Source organism: Vitis vinifera, chromosome 9 (assembly GCF_030704535.1).
Source record: "Vitis vinifera cultivar Pinot Noir 40024 chromosome 9, ASM3070453v1".
In the NCBI taxonomy this organism is placed as follows: Eukaryota; Viridiplantae; Streptophyta; class Magnoliopsida; order Vitales; family Vitaceae; genus Vitis; species Vitis vinifera.
In genome coordinates this window covers 11,572,576-11,593,346 of record NC_081813.1, presented here as the reverse complement: position 1 = coordinate 11,593,346, position 20,771 = coordinate 11,572,576, and the positions used below count along the sequence as shown (strand labels likewise).

The following is a 20,771-nucleotide window of genomic DNA, read 5'->3' as shown; positions in this document are numbered from 1 at the left end:
GAGTTGTACACCACCACACCACCTTTGTAATTATCAGTCTCACAGGGCCTATGCATGCGTTCTTTGGTAGGATCACTGCAATTAAAAGGCCACCAGATGGCAGTCTTAATTTGAGAGGAAAAGTGATCACGGTTTTAGGTTGTATTTAGGTCTGTATCCTTTTTGAAGGATAGAATTAATTTGAAATTTCATAAATAAGTAAAATAGTGAAGTGTCTCTTTCTCATGTCATGCAGGGGTGTTTTCCAGAGATTGTCTTTGAACTCGTTCTTTCCAGAGATTTCTAGTCATCAATTAAATATATATACCTTCGGGCCTAGTATATGTATATGTGTATATATATATTATGCTGTGTAGCTTTCCAAAGATTTTGTTTTTGAACTCTTCTCTTTCAAACTCAAATAGGAAGTAAAACCCGTCATGGAGTATGCAATGGTGTTGAAGTTATCAATTATGTACCATTTGATTGATCAAATAATTTTCTATAGATATTTCCAAGGAAATTCCCAACTTCTAAAATAACCCATCAATCATTTTCAGGAAATTAAGACAACTGAAAAATGACATGGCTTTGAAATTTCACTTTCATTCAGTTTATTGTCACTGAATTGATGAGCTATCCAACCAAAATATGTACCACAATTAGAAGACATCTAACCTCTCATGACCAAAGAGAAGCCACAAATTTATTAGCTTCTTTTCCAAGGATCATTGAACTCATCTCATTTGGTGATCTTGGAGGAAACCTAGGGTTTGGCTTGAAAATTAATGTATCTCAGATATTTTCTACAGCCTTCTATTTATTTATTTTTCCATTTCAAGGAGTCCCCCTTGGGGTTTATGTAACAATATATACAACCTGTATCAATTCATTATTTCTCATCTACAACAAAATTAAGACAAATATTTTCATTCCTTCGTACCACTCTTGGTCTTTGTAGTCATTCTCATATCCATCATTCAAATTTTCTCATCAAAATTTGATGAAATGTCAGTGGGGACTTGAGACAAGTACTGTCCTGTGCTATAAAATCCATGTTTCTTGCTGCTATTTTTTTACTCAGACGCACGCTTACAAGTTTGCTTCTCTTCCATTACTCACTCTGGCATACAAAGACACTTAGAATTAATTAGGATTCATGGGTGGTGGAGATTTCACAGTAACAGTGAGCAGGAAGGAAGTAGTGGTAGTTGTACTGCCTGTGCAGGAGTACTGGCTGCCACCGTCTGACCTGGACTTGCTTTTGCCTCCAGTAGATGTGGGCGTGTTTTTCTATTACAGAAAGCCCCATGATTTATCATTTGGGTCCATGATTGGCGTTCTGAGTGAGGCCTTGGCCCAAGCACTGGTGTCCTATTATCCATTTGCAGGGGAAGTTTTGAGTAACTCAGCGGGTGATCTCGAGCTCATTTGCAACAACCGTGGGGTTGATTTCATGGAAGCTTATGCGGATGGACAACTACAAAACCTCAACTTATATAAACCTGATGAAAGCATTGAAAGCAAGCTTGTCCCTAAGAAGAAACATGACGTTCTGTCAGTCCAGGTAACTCTCTCTCTTTCTCTGTGATATGCTAATCCTAATTAGTTGTAATCGTGACATGCTTATTGTTATGTAAATGAACTAATGACAAGTGACTCAACTCAAATGTGGCGGAGTTTTGGTGGCATGTACATTCGATCATAGGAAAGTAGACACATATTCTGCCAATATGTTTCTAGTTTCATGGGCTGAAATGGCACAGTCCAAGCCATTATCCGTACTACCATCTTTCCGGCGCTCTCTCCTCAACCCTCGATGTCCGGGATCCTATGATCTATCCCTTGATGACATGTACATCCCCATGTCAGCCTTACCTCCTCCCAAAGCTCCACAGCCTGGTGATGATCTTCTCATAAACCGCTTTTACTATGTCACAACCGAACAACTCTCAGTATACTCCAATCACTAGCCACCAGCAAGGGTAGCTCCTGCAAGAGGACCAAACTAGAGTCTCTCAATGCTTTTCTGTGGAAGATGGTGGCCAAAATTGCAGTCATGGAAGATGAAAACCAAAATATATGCAAGATGGGCACCGTGGTGGATGAAAGAAAGTGATTGAGCAATGAAGACAAGGTTAAAGAAACAATGATAGCCTCTTACTTCGAAAATGTGTTGTCCATCCCATTTGGTAAGAAGACAATAAATGAACTGAAAGAGAAACCATTGAGCTAGGTAGTGTTGATACCCGGTCAACTGAGGATAGATTCATTCCTTAGACGTGGTGGAGAAAGCTCCCGCTCTGGTACCGAAATCTTGGATTTATGCTTCCCTACACAAAGGTGTCCGGATGGGTTGTCCAGACACACCCTCCAAAGCCCAAGTCAGACATTAGGAAGAATGGAAAACTTTAGAGAGAGAGAGAGAGAGAGAGATAGAGAGTGGATTTGAGAACTCACTGTCCCCTTTTGTTATATTACCGTAGGGTTTTTATAGTGTTCAAAGATGAGTGGGGCTTCGTAGTGCTGAGTTGGCTGGGTAGTGATGATTGTGCAGTAGTGGCAGGGCAATCATCATACCTGCAGGATAGTTAGGGGTTGTGTTAGATGGCGCGTCATAGCTTGCCATTCTTTCAACCTTGCTGATGACCTGAGTTTTGACATGCTTGTCTACTGAAGTGGATGTGGGGATAGAAAATATCCCATGAGTTTGATCAGGTGTCAGCTAACGAGGGCCTCGCTTATCAAAGAGGATTTGAGGCTATCAAGGGGATGTGGGCCATTTCAGCAGGGCAAATGGTCCAGGCAAGATGTCTTCGAATACCTTGGAGGTTGTCCGGGTAGTGATGAAGATTTGACACGTGGCCCGATTGGGGTGATGCCACGTGGATAAACACATGGAAGTGCTTGTGGGTGTACACATGGGATAAGGTCCCCATAATGTTCCCTTCAGCATGTGCGTATATGTCTGGGGAGGGGTGGATGAGCTGAAATCCCCTAGAGTCCCCTAATGCTGGTGAGACACGTGTTAGACACTTACAAGAGGGCTACTTCCATCAAGGCATTCTTTCAGGCGGCGTGTCGCTTCAGGATGTGTCCCATGACGGCTGGCTTTTAGGATCTCTAGGGTTTTGGTCCCTTATAAATATGGGATCCCAGACCTTTTAGGATTCATTTGGATGTTTCTTGTCTCCAAGGCTTTTTTTTTTCTCTCGTCATTATCTCTCTACATTCTGCAACCTATAGCTACCATCGTTGCGCTGCTCTACTATTCATTTTCTTCGACGACTCTTGCATTCTACACCACTGCAACTTCGGTGGCTGTTCATCTTTCTGGTGACCCTACTAGTTTCCCCATTTTTGGGCTTAGGAGGGCTAAGCTTCAATTAGCAGTGTTCCTTCTGAACTTTGGTAAGCCTTCATTCCCCATACCGATTATGTATTTTCACTGTTTAGAGTTTGGACTTGTTGCTTAGCTGTGGTGTATAGAATGTAGAACGCTTTTGGTTGTTTTGTGGGTAGGACAGCCGCTGCCGGTGATAGGTTTGGTGAGGTCTTAATAAGACCAAGAATTTTGTAGTTTGGTTTCTAGATGGGTCAAGACCTTTGTGGGGTATGGTTAACAGGGGAGACCCTTGGATGGGGTCTGCCTTACAGGTTGAGCTAGTGCTCTGTCCGAATATGGGCTTTGAGCCAGTGTAGGCTAGCCCTTGCTTAGCTGAAGTGTTGCTTACAAGCAACAGGGGTCAAGTGACTACTTTCTAACATCTGGTCGTTGTGTCGTGCATGTCTTACTCGGCCTACCACTTTAGCATGTCAACACGAGGGGGTGTCACTTCTACCAGTGAGGCTAGTAAAGTTTACAAAGTCTTCACCATGTATTGGGCTTTTTTTTTTATGGGAATTCTTTAAGCCCAAATGTAAATAACGTTAAGGCTTTAGTATGTTGGTGAAAAATGGTAGAGAAAGAGGAAGAGGAAAATAAGGTTGTTTTTTTGGCATTGTTCTAGGGTTCAAGGGTGAAGGGTATATGTTCTTTCATCAACCTTTTAGGGGAGTTCTTGTGGTATGATCTCTACCTAATCCCCTTCTATTTTTTGTTTTCTAGGATGATAGATTCCCTCCTTAGACATTGATATATGTTTCCATTATTTATCAAGGTGAAGAAAGTAGTGAGGATTTATTTGCATTCATATTTTTATTAAAGTGAAGGAAATTTTTCCCGTGGTTTTTTACCTCGGTTAGGAGGGTTTTTCCTTGCTATATTTGGTGTAATTTTGGTTGGATGTTTTTAGATAATATAATTGCCTTTTCTTGTTAGGTTGCGGCTGTTGAGAGGTTGTTAACATTGTAGGAAATCTTTTAACTTGTGTAGGTGAATACTTTACAATTCCTTTTTATCCCAACGCAAAATCCCTCGAATTTTTACCAGGTCGTATTCAACTTCAAAGGAACACAACTTTGGTGGCGATGATGAGGAGCCTTAGGTTTGTCACTACCGAATGAGAAACTCTAGTCCAAGTCTTTAATGTTCTTCACGAACTACTAAATCATATAATTCAAATCATTAGACCAAATAAATAATTATTTTAGAAGATGAAACTCATAGCAATTCGGAAGCAATCTCGGAGTTGAAGCTGCAGAGACTGAGCTTTGCTCTTCCATGGATCCACAAAAATTCCTAGGAAGAGAGAGAAACAATGAAAAGCATATTAGTTTCTAGAGAGAGAAAGGAGAAATTAGAAATCCCCGTTCTATTGAATTTGAAGTGGAGATAATACAAAGGAGAGAGAATATGAGAAGTGGGTCAAAATGTAACGAGTGTGTGAGGCTCTAGAAAGTGGAAACATCTTGATATTCACCTCTATTGATACATGAACAAAGCAAATGAAAGCCAATCATTTTTTTCTTATTATTATTTGTTATTTTACAATAAATTTAAAATAAATATTTATAAAAAGTAGTACTAATAAAAGAACTTGTAAGGAAAAAAGGTTTTTATTATTTCTTATAAAAAAAAAATATTTTATTTTGTAATTTAAATATATAAATCATATTATAATATTAATTATTTTTTAATGGCCAAATGACAATCTAAAAATAATTAAATATTATTTTTCAATTTATTGTAGTTACACATCCAACATCTTTAATTTCCACCCCCAGCCTCTCTTTTTTTTTCTTTTTTTTTTTATTCCCCCTTCTAAACTAGATCTAAACATAGAAAAGATTTTCGTATACATGATCATTTTTCAGGTTACAAAAGTGAACCCTAGCTAGGATTTAATTTTCAAGTCCTTACTAATCCTTATACTAGTCTTATGATAGTAATTAAGATATAGCTAGGAGGCATTTATGCTTGTACAAGTCATTCCAAAATTTTCGTTTTTCACTTCTTTTTATTACAAAGTAATTAATTTCTGATATAAAGAAAAGGAAAAGGAATTCTAACATTTGAAACAACATGCGAGGGAGTTACTTCTAAATTTCTGAATATGAGATGGTGGACGAAAGCTAGCTAATCTGCGTTAAGCAAATTGAGATGGTCGGCTGTTAAGGGTCTAAAGATATGAGCAGCCTCAGTCTCAATCAACTCAATCTGGGCTTTCAAGAGGTGCATGTACACCACCCAGTCATCATCTACAGTGGGGGTTGGCATTGGCATCACGTACCCAACTTCCGCACCCCATGGAAAATGATATGACCCTAGGGCCGGCTTACCCCACCCGAAATCCACCTTTGTCACCGGGAACCTCTGCCCTGATGACACCATAAATCCTGGCCCGTCGCTATTGCCACTGCAGCACATATTCAGTGCAGCCGGCTCTGGGCGATGAGCCTCCACCCAGTCTATCAGCCCCAAGAAATGTTCCTTTGTCATAGCCGCTTCCAGGAAATCATGAACTTCATCTCCCACCCAACTCAGTGGTTTTTCTTTGAGGTCATTTACTGTCTTCTCACCAAAGGGGAAGGACAGCACATTTCCAAAGTATGAGGCCATCGCTGTTGTCCTATCCTCATCTCCACTGCTTAACCTCTTTCTTCCATCCACCACGACACTCATCTTGCATATTTTTTGGTTTGCATTTTCCATGTGAGCACTTTTGGCCACCATCTTCCACAAAAAGGCACTAAGAGACTCTAGTTTGGTCCTCTTGTAGGAGCTACTCTTGCTGGTGGCTAGTGTTTGGAGTAGACTGAGCTTCTCGGCAGTGACATAGTACAGACGGCTTATGAGAGGATCAGCACCAGGTTGTGGAACTTTGGGCGGAGGTAAGGCTGAGATGGGAACGTACATGTGGTCAAGGGACGGAGCATAGGAGCCTGGATGTCGAGGGTTGAGGAGAGAACGCCGGAAAGATGGTATTACAGATAAGGGCTTGGACTGAGCCGTCTCAGCCCATGAAACTAGGAACATATTGGTAGGATATGCGTCTGCTATCCGGTGATCAAATGTACAGGCCACCACAATTCCGCCACATTTGAGCTCAGTTACCTGTTATTAGTTCATTTTTATCACAACTAGCCTGTTAGGATTACAACTAATTAGGATTAGCATATGAAATTAAGCGCACAGAAAGAGAAAGACCTGGACTGAGAGGACGCCATGCTTCCTCGTAGGGGCAAGCTTGCCTTCAATGCTTTCGTCAGGGTTATACAAGTTGAGGTCTTGTAGTTTTACATCCGCATAAGCCTCCAAGAAATCCACCCCACGGTTGTTGCAAAGAAGCTCAGCTTCCCCCAATGAGTTAGACAAGACTTCTCCAGCAAAGGCATAATAGGGCACCAGGGCTTGGGCCATGGCCTCTTTCAGAACCCTAACCATGGACCCAAATGTGAAGTCATCACCTCCGCTGGCACTTCCACGTGGCTTCTTATAACAGAAAAACACCCCAACATTAATGGGGGGTAAAAGCAAGTCCAGGTTAGAGAGTGGTAGCCAGTGCTTCTGCATTGGTAGCATAGCTGCCACTACTTCTTTCCTCCTCACTGTTACCATGAATTCTCCTCCACTACTACTCATGGTTTCTAGTTATTAATCACCAGGTTGTGAGTGCCTGCGATTGAGTGGGAGAGAGAAGAAAAGGAAAAATGGAGATGCTCTGGAGTGGGCTAATCGCACATCAACAATTCAGAGGGAAGAGAAAGAAATATGGAGTCTGGAGAGGGCCAATCACAATTCACACGTAAACAATTAGCGTATCTAGCAAACTAAGAGGAATGCATGGTGCCACGCTTCCCATAGTCTTATTGGGCTGCTACATAATTCCTTTATATATGACATGCTTATTCAAACAAAGAAAAAACTACAAATAGTTTTTTATAATAGTTACATGATATTTTATAAAATAAAAATTCGATTGACATCCGGAACCGTTCTATAATATTTTATAAAATAAAAATTTTTTAACTTGTTTTCTATATTTTTAAAATAATTTTTATAGGTAGTGTTTTACTTTTTATCATTCTTCATACTTATATAATTATTTTTTTAAAATAGCACATTGAAATCAAGTGAAAATAACTAAAAGATATTTTCAGAAAAAATCATATTTTTTGTTTTAATAACACAATCATTTTTTGTTTCATGATTACCTAAAGTATTTCTTTATTTTTTTGTTTCAAAAAATAGAAAACTATTTTTTAAAACAATTACCAAATAGAGCTTAATTGTTCATTTCACACTTCCTATTTTCTATTTTCACACTTCCCATAGTCTTATTAGGCTACTATATAATTCCTTATATGACATGCTTATCCAAACAAAGAAAAAACTACTAGTAGTTTTTTATAATAGTTACATGATATTTAACCGTTCTATAATATTTTATAAAATAAAAATGTGTTTGAAATTCTAAAATACTTTTAAAAATGTTTTTAAAATAATTTTTATACATAGTGTTTTACTTTTTGTCATTCTTCATATTTGTATAATTATTTTTTAAAAATAATAGATAGAAATCAAATGAAAATAACTAAAATATATTTTTAGAAAACATCATATCTTTTGTTTTAATCACACAAAACCGTTTTTCGTTTCATGGTTACTTAAAGTGTTTCTTTATTTTTTTTGTTCTCAAAAAAAGAAAACTGTTTTTTCAAAAAAAAATTACCAAATAGAGCTTCATGGTTCATTTCACACTTCCTATTTTATATTTTAACACTTCCCATAGTCTTATTCGGCTGCTACATAATTCCTTTATATATGACTTGCTTATCCAAAGAAAGAAAAAACTACTAATAGTTTTTTTATGATAGTTACATGATATTTAATCATTCTATAATATTTTATAAAACAAAAATGTGTTTGAAATTCTAAAATATTTTTAACTTGTTTTCTATATTTTTAAAAATGTTTTTAAAATAATTTTTATACATAGTGTTTTACTTTTCATCATTCTTCATTTTTGTATAATTATTTTTTTTAAATAACATACAGAAATCAAGTCAAAATAACAAAAGGATATTTTCAAAAAACATCATATTTTTTTATTTTAATAACACAACCGTTTTTTGCTTCATGGTTACCTAAAGAGTTTCTTTATTTTTTTATTCTGAAAAATAAAAATTTATTTTTTAAAACAATTACCAAATAGAGCTTAATTGTTCATTTCACACTGCTTATTTTCTATTTTTTAAAACCAAAAACTTTAATAAAAAAAAAAGAGCATCTTTTACAAAAAGTATAATTTAATTTTTTTTTATATATATCAATTATTTTAAACAATTTATAAAATTATTACTTTTTTCATATGAGTCTTTAAGAGTATTTGTATCTTATGCGGAAGTTAATGTTATTTCCGGATTTTAAAAAATAAAAAACAGAAAATGTATTGAAACAAATGCTAAATTTTTCGCTCAAGTTTAAAATGCTTGAAAATATTCTAATTAATTTTTAAAAATCAAATCAAAATCTAATTTTTTAAAAACTTTATAAACTCAAAGTTTACTTTCCAACAACACAATGATTAAGTGTTGATCCATAGGCACTAGGCAGAAATCCTGAATCCTACTTGACATTTACATCTGTGCGATTTGTTCTTTGGATGACCAACCCTTTAATCCTTATCTAATTAATTGTTGGTCTTGGAATCAACAGAAAATATGACGGCCGGCGGCCACTTGATCCTTATATAGATAGTATTGTTGAATCCTATCCCCTTAAAATAATGCACTCTAAGGTATGGTCATTCACAAATTTCAACATGAAAGAACACCAATGATATAAAAACTTAGCAACATACATTGAATGGTGATGAAGTTTTATCTATTTTTTGCGTAAATTAATTGAAGACATTCAAGAATCGACTGCTAAGGTTTTATGAGAATCAAGGAGTTTTGGATAAGGACCTATCAAACATGACGAAGGCCACCCTCAATGAAAATAAAATCAATTCACAACAACCAATAGAAATCAGAATATTTGTTTTTGGAGGATGACTTGCAATAGTTTATAACCAAGTCTTACGTTTAAATTTCTAGAATCCAACTTGCATGCATTGTTTTTTACGAAGTCGCCTTTCCTTTTGGGAGAATTATGTTTTGGGCCGAGCTAGGCTAAAAAATTAAGAGTTGGTCCATATATCTTACATAATAAGACCCAACACCCAAAGAAAGTCTGAAAATTGAGAAGAAGGATATTATCCTTCATTAATCCCTAAAATACTCTTAACCTTTACATAGGCACATAGTAAGTGTGAATTTCAAATTTTTTTTGTTTTTTTTTTTCTCCTTTCTATTCCCTATTAAGTATCACTCATTTCTAACTTTTTTTTTCTTTTTCTTCCAATCTATGTTTTTATTTTATGTCAAATAAAAAGCAATAATGTTTTTCTTTTTCTTTTTTTCATTTTTAAAGATACCGAATCTTTTTACTCTTATTATAAGTAGGGATAAAAATTTTGGGAATTTTCATCCAAATATTTTTTATCTTTTTGTATTTACTTTTTAGTTTAATTTTCATTTTTTATTTTAAATTTATATTACCCTTTCATTTATGCTTTTCTCTTATTTTTAATTATTTTTTATATTTTCTACATTACCCGTTAATCCTTATCTAATTAATTGTTGGTCTTGGAATCAACAGAAAATATGACGATCTACAGCCACTTGATTCTTATATATATAGCATGGTGTTGAATCCTATCCCCTTAAAATAGTGCACTCTAAGGTATGGTCAACCAAAGAATTCAACATGAAAGAACACCAAGGATATAAAAACTTAGCAACATACATTGAATGGTTATGAAGTTTTATCTATTTTTTTTATTGAAGTGATTGAAGAGATTAAAGAATCGACTGCTAAGGTTTTATGTCAATCAAGGAGTTTTGGAGAAGAACCAATCGAACTTGACGAAGGCCACCGTCAATGAAAATAAAATCAATTCACACCAACCAATAGAAATCAGCATATTTGTTTTTGGAGGATGACTTGCAATAGTTTATAACCAAGTCTTACTTTTAAATTTCTAGAATCCAACTTGCATGCATTGTTTTTTACGAAGTCGCCTTTCCTTTTGGGAGAATTATGTTTTGGGCCCAACTCGGCTAAAAAATTAAGATCTAGTCCATATATCTTACATAATTAAGCCCAACACCCAAAGAAAGTCTGAAAATTGAAAAGAAGGATATTATCCTTCATTAATCCCTAAAATACCCTTAACCTTTACATAGGCACATAGAGAGTGTGAGTTTCAAATTTTTGTGTTTTTTTTTTCTCTTTTCTATTCCCTATTAAGTATTACTCATTTCTAACTTTTTTTTTCTTTTTCTTCCAATCTATATTTTTATTTTATGTCAAATAAAAACCAATAATGTTTTTCTTTTTCTTTTTTTCATTTTTAAAGATACTGAATCTTTTTACTCTTATTATAAGTAAGGATAAAAAGTTTGGGATTTTTCATCCAAATATTTTATATCTTTTCGTATTTATTCTTTAGTTTAATTTTCATTTTTTATTTTAAATTTATATTACCCTTTCATTTATACTTTTTCTTATTTTTAATTATTTTTTATATTTTCTACATTAACCATTAATCCTTATCTAATTAATTGTTGGTCTTGGAATCAACAGAAAATATCACAACCGGCAGCCACTTGATCCTTATATAAATAGCATGGTGTTGAATCCTATCCCCTTAAAATAATGCACTCTAAGGTATGGTCAACCGAAGAATTCAACATGAAAGAACACCAATGATATAAATACTTAGCAACATACATTGAACGGTTATGAAGTTTTATATATTTTTTTTCATTAAATTAATTGAAGAGATTAAAGAATCGACTGCTAAGGTTTTATGTCCATCAAGGACTTTTGGAGAAGAACCGATCAAACATGACGAAGGCCACCCTCAATGAAAATAAAATCAATTCACAACAACCAATAGAAATCAGCATATTTGTTTTGGGAGGATGACTTGCAATAGTTTATAACCAAGTCTTACGTTTAAATTTCTAGAATCCAACTTACATGCATTGTTTTTTACGAAGTCGCCTTTCCTTTTGGGAGAATTATGTTTTGGGCCCAGTTGGGCTAAAAAATTAAGATTTCGTCCATATATCTTACATAATTAAGCCCAACACCCAAAGAAAGTCTGAAAATTGAGAATAAGGATATTATCATTCATTAATCTCTAAAATACCCTTAACCTTTACATAGGCACATAGTGAGTGTGAATTTTAAATTTTTTGTGTGTTTTTTTTTCTCTTTTCTATTCCCTATTAAGTATTACTCTTTTCTTTCTTTTTCTTCCAATCTATATTTTTATTTTATGTCAAATAAAAAGCAATAATGTTTTTCTTTTTCTTTTTTTCATTTTTAAAGATACTGAATCTTTTTACTCTTATTATAAGTAAGGATAAAAATTTTGGGAGTTTTCATCCAAATATTTTTATCTTTTTGTATTTATTTTTTGGTTTAATTTTCATTTTTTATTTTAAATTTATATTACCCTTTCATTTATACTTTCCTCTTATTTTTAATTATTTTTTATATTTTCTACTTTAACCATTAATCCTTATCTAATTAATTGTTGGTCTTGGAATCAACAGAAAATATGACGACCGACAACCACTTCATCCTTATATATATAGCATGGTGTTGAATCCTATCCCCTTAAAATAATACACTCTAAGGTATGGTTAACCAAATAATTCAACATGAAAGAACACCAATGATATAAAAACTTAGCAACATACATTGAATGGTTATGAAGTTTTATCTATTTTTTTTATTAAATTAATTAAAGAGATTAAAGAATCGACTGCTAAGGTTTTATGTCAATCAAGGAGTTTTGGAGAAGAACCGATCAAACATGACGAAGGCCACCCTCAATGAAAATAAAATCAATTCACAACAACCAATAGAAATCAGCATATTTGTTTTTGGAGGATGACTTGCCATAGTTTATAAACAAGTCTTATGTTTAAATTTCTAGAATCCAACTTGCATACATTGTTTTTTACGAAGTCGCCTTTCCTTTTGGGAGAATTATGTTTTGGGCCCAGCTAGGCTAAAAAATTAAGAGTTGGTCCATATATCTTACATAATAAGACCCAACACCCAAAGAAAGTCTGAAAATTGAGAAGAATGATATTATCCTTCATTAATCCCTAAAATACCCTTAACCTTTACATAGGCACATAGTAAGTGCTAATTTCAAATTTTTTTTGTTTTTTTTTTCTCCTTTCTATTCCCTATTAAGTATCACTCATTTCTAACTTTTTTTTTTCTTTTTCTTCCAATCTATGTTTTTATTTTATGTCAAATAAAAAGCAATAATGTTTTCTTTTTCTTTTTTTCATTTTTAAAGATACCGAATCTTTTTACTCTTATTATAAGTAGGAATAAAAATTTTGGGATTTTTCATCCAAATATTTTTTATCTTTTTGTATTTACTTTTTAGTTTAATTTTCATTTTTTATTTTAAATTTATATTACCCTTTCATTTATGCTTTTCTCTTATTTTTAATTATTTTTAATTATTTTTAATTATTTTTTATATTTTCTACATTACCCGTTAATGCTTATCTAATTAATTGTTGGTCTTGGAATCAACAGAAAATATGACGATCTACAACCACTTGATTCTTATATATATAGCATGGTGTTGAATCCTATCCCCTTAAAATAGTGCACTCTAAGGTATGGTCAACCAAAGAATTCAACATGAAAGAACACCAATGATATAAAAACTTAGCAACATACATTGAATGGTTATGAAGTTTTATCTATTTTTTTTATTGAAGTGATTGAAGAGATTAAAGAATCAACTGCTAAGGTTTTATGTCAATCAAGGAGTTTTGGAGAAGAACCAATCAAACTTGACGAAGGCCACCGTCAATGAAAATAAAATCAATTCACACCAACCAATAGAAATCAGCATATTTGTTTTTGGAGGATGACTTGCAATAGTTTATAACCAAGTCTTACGTTTAAATTTCTAGAATCCAACTTGCATGCATTGTTTTTTACGAAGTCGCCTTTCCTTTTGGGAGAATTATGTTTTGGGCCTAGTTGGGCTAAAAAATTAAGATTTGGTCCATATATCTTACATAATTAAACCCAACACCCAAAGAAAGTCTGAAAATTGAGAAGAAGGATATTATCCTTCATTAATCTCTAAAATACCCTTAACCTTTACATAGGCACATAGTGAGTGTGAATTTCAAATTTTTTGTGTTTTTTTTTTCTCTTTTCTATTCCCTATTAAGTATTACTCATTTTTAACTTTTTTTTTTTCTTTTTCTTCCAATCTATATTTTTATTTTATGTCAAATAAAAACCAATAATGTTTTTCTTTTTCTTTTTTTCATTTTTAAAGATACTGAATCTTTTTACTCTTATTATAAGTAGGGATAAAAAATTTGGGATTTTTCATCCAAATATTTTTTATCTTTTTGTATTTATTTTTTAGTTTAATTTTCATTTTTTATTTTAAATTTATATTACCCTTTCATTTATGCTTTTCTCTTATTTTTAATTATTTTTTATATTTTCTACATTAACCTTTAATCCTTATCTAATTAATTGTTGGTCTTGGAAACAACAGAAAATATGACGATCGATAGCCACTTGATCCTTATATATATAGCATGGTGTTGAATCCTATCCCCTTAAAATAATGCACTCTAAGATATGGTCAACCAAAGAATTCAACATGAAAGAACACCAATGATATAAAAACTTAGCAACATACATTGAATGGTTATGAAGTTTTATCTATTTTTTTTATTAAAGTAATTGAAGAGATTAAAGAATCGACAGCTAAGGTTTTATGTCAATCAAGGAGTTTTGGAGAAGAACCGATCAAACTTGACGAAGGCCACCGTCAATGAAAATAAAATCAATTCACAGGAACCAATAGAAATCAGCATATTTGTTTTTGAAGGATGACTTGCAATAGTTTATAACCAAGTTTTACGTTTAAATTTCTAGAATCCAACTTGCATGCATTGTTTTTTACGAGGTCGCCTTTCCTTTTGGGAGAAATATGTTTTGGGCCCAGCTGGGCTAAAAAATTAAGATTTGGTCCATATATCTTACATAATTAAACCCAACACCCAAAGAAAGTCTGAAAATTGAGAAGAAGAATATTATCCTTCATTAATCCGTAAAATACCCTTAACCTTTACATAGGCACATAGTGAGTGTGAATTTCAAATTTTTTATGTTTTTTTTTCTCTTTTCTATTCCCTGTTAAGTATTACTCATTTCTAACTTTTTTTTTCTTTTTCTTCCAATCTATATTTTTATTTTATGTCAAATAAAAAGCAATAATGTTTTTCTTTTTCTTTTTTTCATTTTTAAAGATACTGAATCTTTTTGCTCTTATTATAAGTAAGGGTAAAAATTTTGGGATTTTTCATCCAAATATTTTTTATCTTTTTGTATTTATTTTTTGGTTTAATTTTCATTTTTAATTTTAAATTTATATTACCCTTTCATTTATACTTTTCTCTTATTTTTAATTATATTTTATATTTTCTACATTGACCATTAATCCTTATCTAATTAATTGTTGGTCTTGGAATCAACAGAAAATATGACGATCGACAGCCACTTGATCCTTATATATATAGCATGGTGTTGAATCCTATCCCCTTAAAATAATACACTCTAAGGTATGGTCAACCAAAGAATTCAACATGAAAGAACACCAATGATATAAAAACTTAGCAACATACATTGAATGGTTATGAAGTTTTGTCTATTTTTTATATTAAATTAATTGAAGAGATTAAAGAATTGATTGCTAAGGTTTTATGTCAATCAAGGAGTTTTGGAGAAGAACGGATCAAACATGACGAAGGCCACCCTCAATTAAAATAAAATCAATTCACAACAACCAATAGAAATCATCATTTTTTTTTTTTGGAAGATGACTTGCAATAGTTTATAACCAAGTCTTACGTTTAAATTTCTAGAATCCAACTTGCATGCATTGTTTTTTACAAAGTAGCCTTTCCTTTTGGGTGAATTATGTTTTGGGCCCAGTTGGGCTAAAAAATTAAGATCTGGTCCATATATCTTACATAATTAAACCCAACACCCAAAGAAAGTCTGAAAATTGAGAAGAGGGATATTATCTTTCATTAATCCCTAAGATACCCTTAACCTTTACATAGGCACATAGTGAGTGTGAATTTCAATTTTTTTTTTCTCTTTTCTATTCCTTGATAAATATTACTCATTTCTAACTTTTTTTTTTCTTTTTCTTTCAATCTATATTTCTATTTTATGTCAAATAAAAAGCAATAATGTTTTTCTTTTTCTTTTTTTCATTTTTAAAGATATTGAATCTTTTTATTCTTATTATAAGTACGGATAAAAATTTTGGGATTTTTCATCCAAATATTTTTTATTTTTTTGTATTTATTTTTTAGTTTAATTTTTAATTTTTATTTTAAATTTATATTACCCTTTCATTTATACTTTTCTCTTAGAAGGGAAAAGTGGGAGGAAAATCAAATCGGGGGGAAAAGTGGGGGGAGCTGGCCAAAAAAGCTATTGGAGGGAGATAAAAAAATAAATAAATAAAAAAGGAAAAGAGCCATTATGAAGAGCGGAGAGTGGAAGCTTTTGGACGTGGGAGAGCATGAGGGGTAGGTGAGGGTAGGTGGAGGAAGAGAAGAGAGAGGAGAGAGGAAATAATAAAAAATATATAATATAATATTATATAATAATAATAATAATAATAATAACAAATAAAAATAAAAATAAAACAATTTACAAAATAATAAAAAGTGAGAATGCAAAAAATATCACATGTAATCGGGATTGAAAGTCCGAAGATAAAATTGGGTTCAAAATTAATATAAAAATAAAAAATTAGACAAATTTTGGGGTCTACATTTAATTATCATTTTATTTATTTTTAATTAATTAATTCTCAATAAAATCCAAAATATTGATAAATTATTATACCACATTAGTAAGCATTATAATACCACATCAATGAGCTTAGAACAACAAAGACACCCAATATATTCTATTAATAATCAAATGATTTGTCAAATAATTTTCAATTTCACCATGTTATCAAATTTTTTTTTCAGGTTTTAGGTGATTATGGAGATAGCAGCTTTCAAAGAAATCGTTATGGTCACTGTCAAAAGACTCGTGATGAGTTTGAATTCCGCTGCAAACCAGGCTGCTCACTCCCACCCTAATCCCCATATGTATGTATGAATTCATGTGTGTGCACGCGGCCGTTGGGAACTTGGGATGGCGTTTTCCTCTAGGCGTGGGGCCGTGGGCCAAGGAGATCCTGGTCACAAGCCACCTTCTTAAATTATTATTGAAGCCTTTGCAAGAGTACCTCTAGTCCGCATCGAACACTCAACTTCTCAACAACTTTGTCTTATTTTAGTTCTTATATTTTAATTTTAAAATTTCAAAACTCACAGTGATATACCATTGACTGATTCACTTTAATAATTTTTTTTCCAAAAAAAAAAATATAAAAAAAAAGGAAAGAAAACCGCAGAGAACTTAGCTTTGCCAAGGGGCCCATGTGTGCCCCATCACCCTCGACTTGGTGCCCATCACCTTTTTCCTTTGTTTCTCCTCATCACTTTCCCAATATCTGCAAATAAAAGACATTCCTTTTCTGCATCGAATTTGTCATTCCTCTTTCTTACCTTCTCCTTGGAGTTTTTCATACATCAATGGGAAATGTGTTCTCAGTCTCAATCTCTACCAACGATATCGCTGGTTGTTGTGATTGCACTGTTGCTCGAGCAAATTACATATTTAAGCTTGCAGAAAATCGGGTTACTTTGAGAACAGAGCTTCAAAAATTAAGGGAGCTGAAGAACGATGTGAATAGGAAGGTGGATGTGGCTGAGAGACAACAGATGAAGCGTCTGGATCAAGTACAAGGCTGGCTTTCCAAGGTGGAAGCCATGGAAACTGAAGTCGGTCAACTGATTGGAGATGGTGCGGAGACCATTGAGGAGAAACGATTACGTGGTTGTTGCCATCCCAAGCATTGCATCTCCAGCTACACATTGGGAAAAAAAGTGGCCAGGAAGCTACAAGATACGGCTACTCTAATGAGCGAAGGACGTAATTTTGAGGTGGTGGCTGATATTGTACCTCCAGCTCCTGTGGAGGAAATACCCGGCCGACCCACTGTGGGCTTGGAATCAACATTTGACAAAGTTTGGAGGAGTCTCGAAGAAGAACATGTAGGGATGATCGGCTTATATGGGTTGGGGGGCGTTGGGAAGACCACCCTCTTGGCACAAATCAACAATCATTTCCTTAGAACATCCCACAATTTTGATGTCGTAATTTGGGTAGTGGTTTCAAAAACTCCAAATCTAGAGCGGGTTCAAAACGAGATTTGGGAGAAGGTGGGATTCTGTGATGATAAATGGAAAAGCAAAAGCCGCCATGAGAAAGCCAACGACATCTGGAGAGCCTTGAGCAAAAAGAGGTTTGTGATGTTGTTGGATGACATGTGGGAGCAAATGGATCTGTTAGAAGTGGGAATTCCACCTCCTGACCAACAAAATAAGTCCAGGCTGATATTCACCACTCGATCTCAGGACTTGTGCGGGCAAATGGGAGCTCACAAGAAGATCCAAGTGAAATCTTTGGCATGGAAGGATTCGTGGGATCTGTTTCAAAAATATGTGGGAAAGGACGCCCTTAATTCTGATCCAGAAATACCTGAGCTGGCTGAAATGGTTGCAAAAGAGTGTTGCGGTTTGCCACTGGCGATAATTACCATAGGTCGAGCCATGGCTTCTAAAGTGGCATCCCAAGATTGGAAGCATGCAATTAGAGTACTACAAACATGTGCTTCAAATTTTCCAGGTATGGGGCAACGAGTGTACCCACTTTTGAAATACAGCTATGATAGTTTGCCCTCCAAAATAGTTCAATCTTGCTTCTTATATTGTTCTTTATTCCCAGAAGATTTTTTTATATTTAAGGAACTTTTGATAAATCAATGGATTTGTGAGGGATTTTTAGATGAATTTGATGACCCGGATGGAGCCAGAAATCAGGGATTCAATATTATCAGTACCCTCGTTCATGCATGTCTACTTGAGGAATCTTCAAATAGTAGATTTGTAAAATTTCATGATGTTGTACGTGATATGGCCTTGTGGATAACCAGTGAAATGGGGGAGATGAAGGGCAAGTTTTTGGTACAAACAAGTGCCGGTTTGACCCAAGCACCTGACTTTGTCAAATGGACGACGACGGAAAGGATTTCACTGATGAACAACCGAATTGAGAAGTTAACAGGATCACCCACATGTCCCAATCTCTCGATACTTCGTCTAGATTGGAATAGTGATTTGCAGATGATAAGCAATGGTTTTTTCCAATTTATGCCCAATCTAAGAGTGTTGAGCTTATCAAACACCAAAATAGTTGAGTTACCATCAGATATTTATAATTTGGTTTCATTGCAATATCTTGATTTATTTGGTACTGGGATAAAGAAGTTGCCGATTGAGATGAAGAATCTCGTACAATTGAAGGCTTTGAGATTGTGTACATCTAAAATCTCTTCCATTCCACGAGGACTAATATCAAGTCTTTTAATGCTGCAAGCCGTTGGCATGTACAATTGTGGACTTTATGATCAAGTAGCTGAAGGAGGCGTTGAATCATATGATAATGAGTCCTTGATAGAGGAATTGGAGAGTTTGAAATACTTGACGCATTTAACTGTCACCATAGCAAGTGCCTGTGTGTTTAAGAGATTTTTAAGTTCCAGAAAGTTACCGAGTTGCACTCTAGCAATCTGCCTCAAGATGTTCAAAGGTTCAAGCTCACTCAACCTATCATCTCTCGGAAATATGAAGCATCTCGCTGGGCTTACGATGAAAGATTTGGATAGTTTGAGAGAGATTAAGTTTGATTGGGCAGGGAAAGGAAAGGAAACAGTGGGGTGTAGCAGTCTCAACCCAAAGGTCAAATGCTTCCATGGCCTTTGCGAAGTGACCATCAATAGATGCCAGATGTTGAAGAATTTGACATGGCTTTTTTTTGCCCCAAACCTCCTATATCTTAAAATAGGACAATGTGATGAAATGGAAGAAGTGATAGGTCAAGGTGCAGTGGATGGAGGAAATCTGAGCCCATTCACAAAACTCATACGACTGGAGTTAAATGGTTTACCCCAACTGAAGAATGTGTACCGAAATCCCTTGCCCTTTCTTTACCTTGACAGAATTGAAGTAGTTGGGTGTCCAAAGCTGAAGAAGCTGCCACTTAACTCCAACAGTGCCAATCAAGGTAGAGTTGTGATGGTAGGAAAGCAAGAGTGGTGGAATGAGTTAGAATGGGAGGATGAAGCTACTCTAACTACTTTCCTTCCCAGTTTCAATGCAATATAAGAACAAGGGGCTTAGGTATGATTCCAATTAAAATCAACCAAATATGATTGGAATGTATATTATTCTTTAATTCATTCTATAATTAGATGCCTACCGTTTGTAGGATTTGAAGGAATAGCAAATGTTTGGTGTTTGTTGTGGATTTAAATTCCATTTTTTCAGGACTTTTTTTTTTTTTGGCTGATTAATATTTATGGAATTGATTGAGATTATAGTTTCAAGTTTTTGGCATGCTTAATCTTGGTACAAGGGTAATCTCTAGTTTTGCCTTATACTTCTCTCTAGAAATTTATTTTTATTTTTTTTGACATGTTTACTTGAAGTTCCAAATCTAATTATGATGAGAAAATAAAAAATGATTCTATGCTTTGGTATCAATTAAATCTATGCTTTGCAAAATTATCAGGTTGATTACAAAAATAATAGTACACTCAATTTAAGTCTCAGTTATGCTTTTAGTTTTTTGGCTTTCCATTTCACTCCACTTTTGCTATCTCAAGTTTGAAATTAGAGGGAAAAATAAATGTATAATAATTTTTACAAACTATTTGAAAGAACTCAAATATTAAAATAAATGTATAGATATATATATATATATATATATACAATTTTTTTCATTTTCAATATGTTTAATATTTAAATACGATTTTTACCATTTTCTTTTCATATTTAAATATTGCATATATTTTGTTTAATAAATTAAAAATGTTAATAAACTTATATAAAAATGAATAAATAATATTACAAATATTATTAATTTTTAATTATATGTATTTAAAATTATTTTTAATTTTAATAAAATAAGATTGAAAAAGCTAATAATTTTTAAAAAGTATTTGAAATTTTTGAGATATTAAAAAGTTTTAATTTCTCAAATTTTAAATTTTTAAACATACAACCTAGACTTTGGATACACTTTCTAGTTT

The 20,771-nt window shown here is 33.6% G+C and overlaps 2 protein-coding genes and 1 pseudogene across 2 annotated transcripts; 2 read left to right on the top strand and 1 right to left on the bottom strand.

The window, feature by feature from the left end:
• The first annotated feature begins 1,138 nt into the window (after positions 1–1,138).
• On the top strand, positions 1,139–2,215 carry LOC100261670 (coniferyl alcohol acyltransferase-like; annotated as a pseudogene).
• A 3,282-nt stretch (positions 2,216–5,497) lies between these two features.
• On the bottom strand, positions 5,498–7,232 carry LOC104880345 (coniferyl alcohol acyltransferase-like). Its single transcript, XM_059739570.1, has 2 exons — positions 6,569–7,232; positions 5,498–6,475 (listed from the first exon to the last, which is right to left on the bottom strand). Exons 1-2 carry the CDS (start codon positions 7,001–7,003, stop codon positions 5,498–5,500), a joined length of 1,413 nt encoding a protein of 470 aa, XP_059595553.1. The 5' UTR covers positions 7,004–7,232.
• Positions 7,233–17,106: 9,874 nt separating this feature from the next.
• LOC100265292 (probable disease resistance protein At5g63020) lies at positions 17,107–20,066 on the top strand. The gene has a single exon (XM_003632838.2). It carries the CDS (start codon positions 17,152–17,154, stop codon positions 19,843–19,845), a length of 2,694 nt encoding a protein of 897 aa, XP_003632886.1. The 5' UTR covers positions 17,107–17,151; the 3' UTR covers positions 19,846–20,066.
• The last annotated feature ends 705 nt before the right edge of the window (positions 20,067–20,771 follow it).

Bases quoted from the DNA above. Each gene is read 5' to 3' on its own strand.
- LOC104880345 (XM_059739570.1), bottom strand. From the start codon at position 7,003: ATGAGTAGTAGTGGAGGAGAATTCATGGTAACAGTGAGGAGGAAAGAA. The intron at 6,476-6,568 runs GTCTTTCTCTTT...AACTAATAACAG, and splicing joins ATGGCGTCCTCTCAGTCCAG to GTAACTGAGCTCAAATGTGG.
- LOC100265292 (XM_003632838.2), top strand. From the start codon at position 17,152: ATGGGAAATGTGTTCTCAGTCTCAATCTCTACCAACGATATCGCTGGT.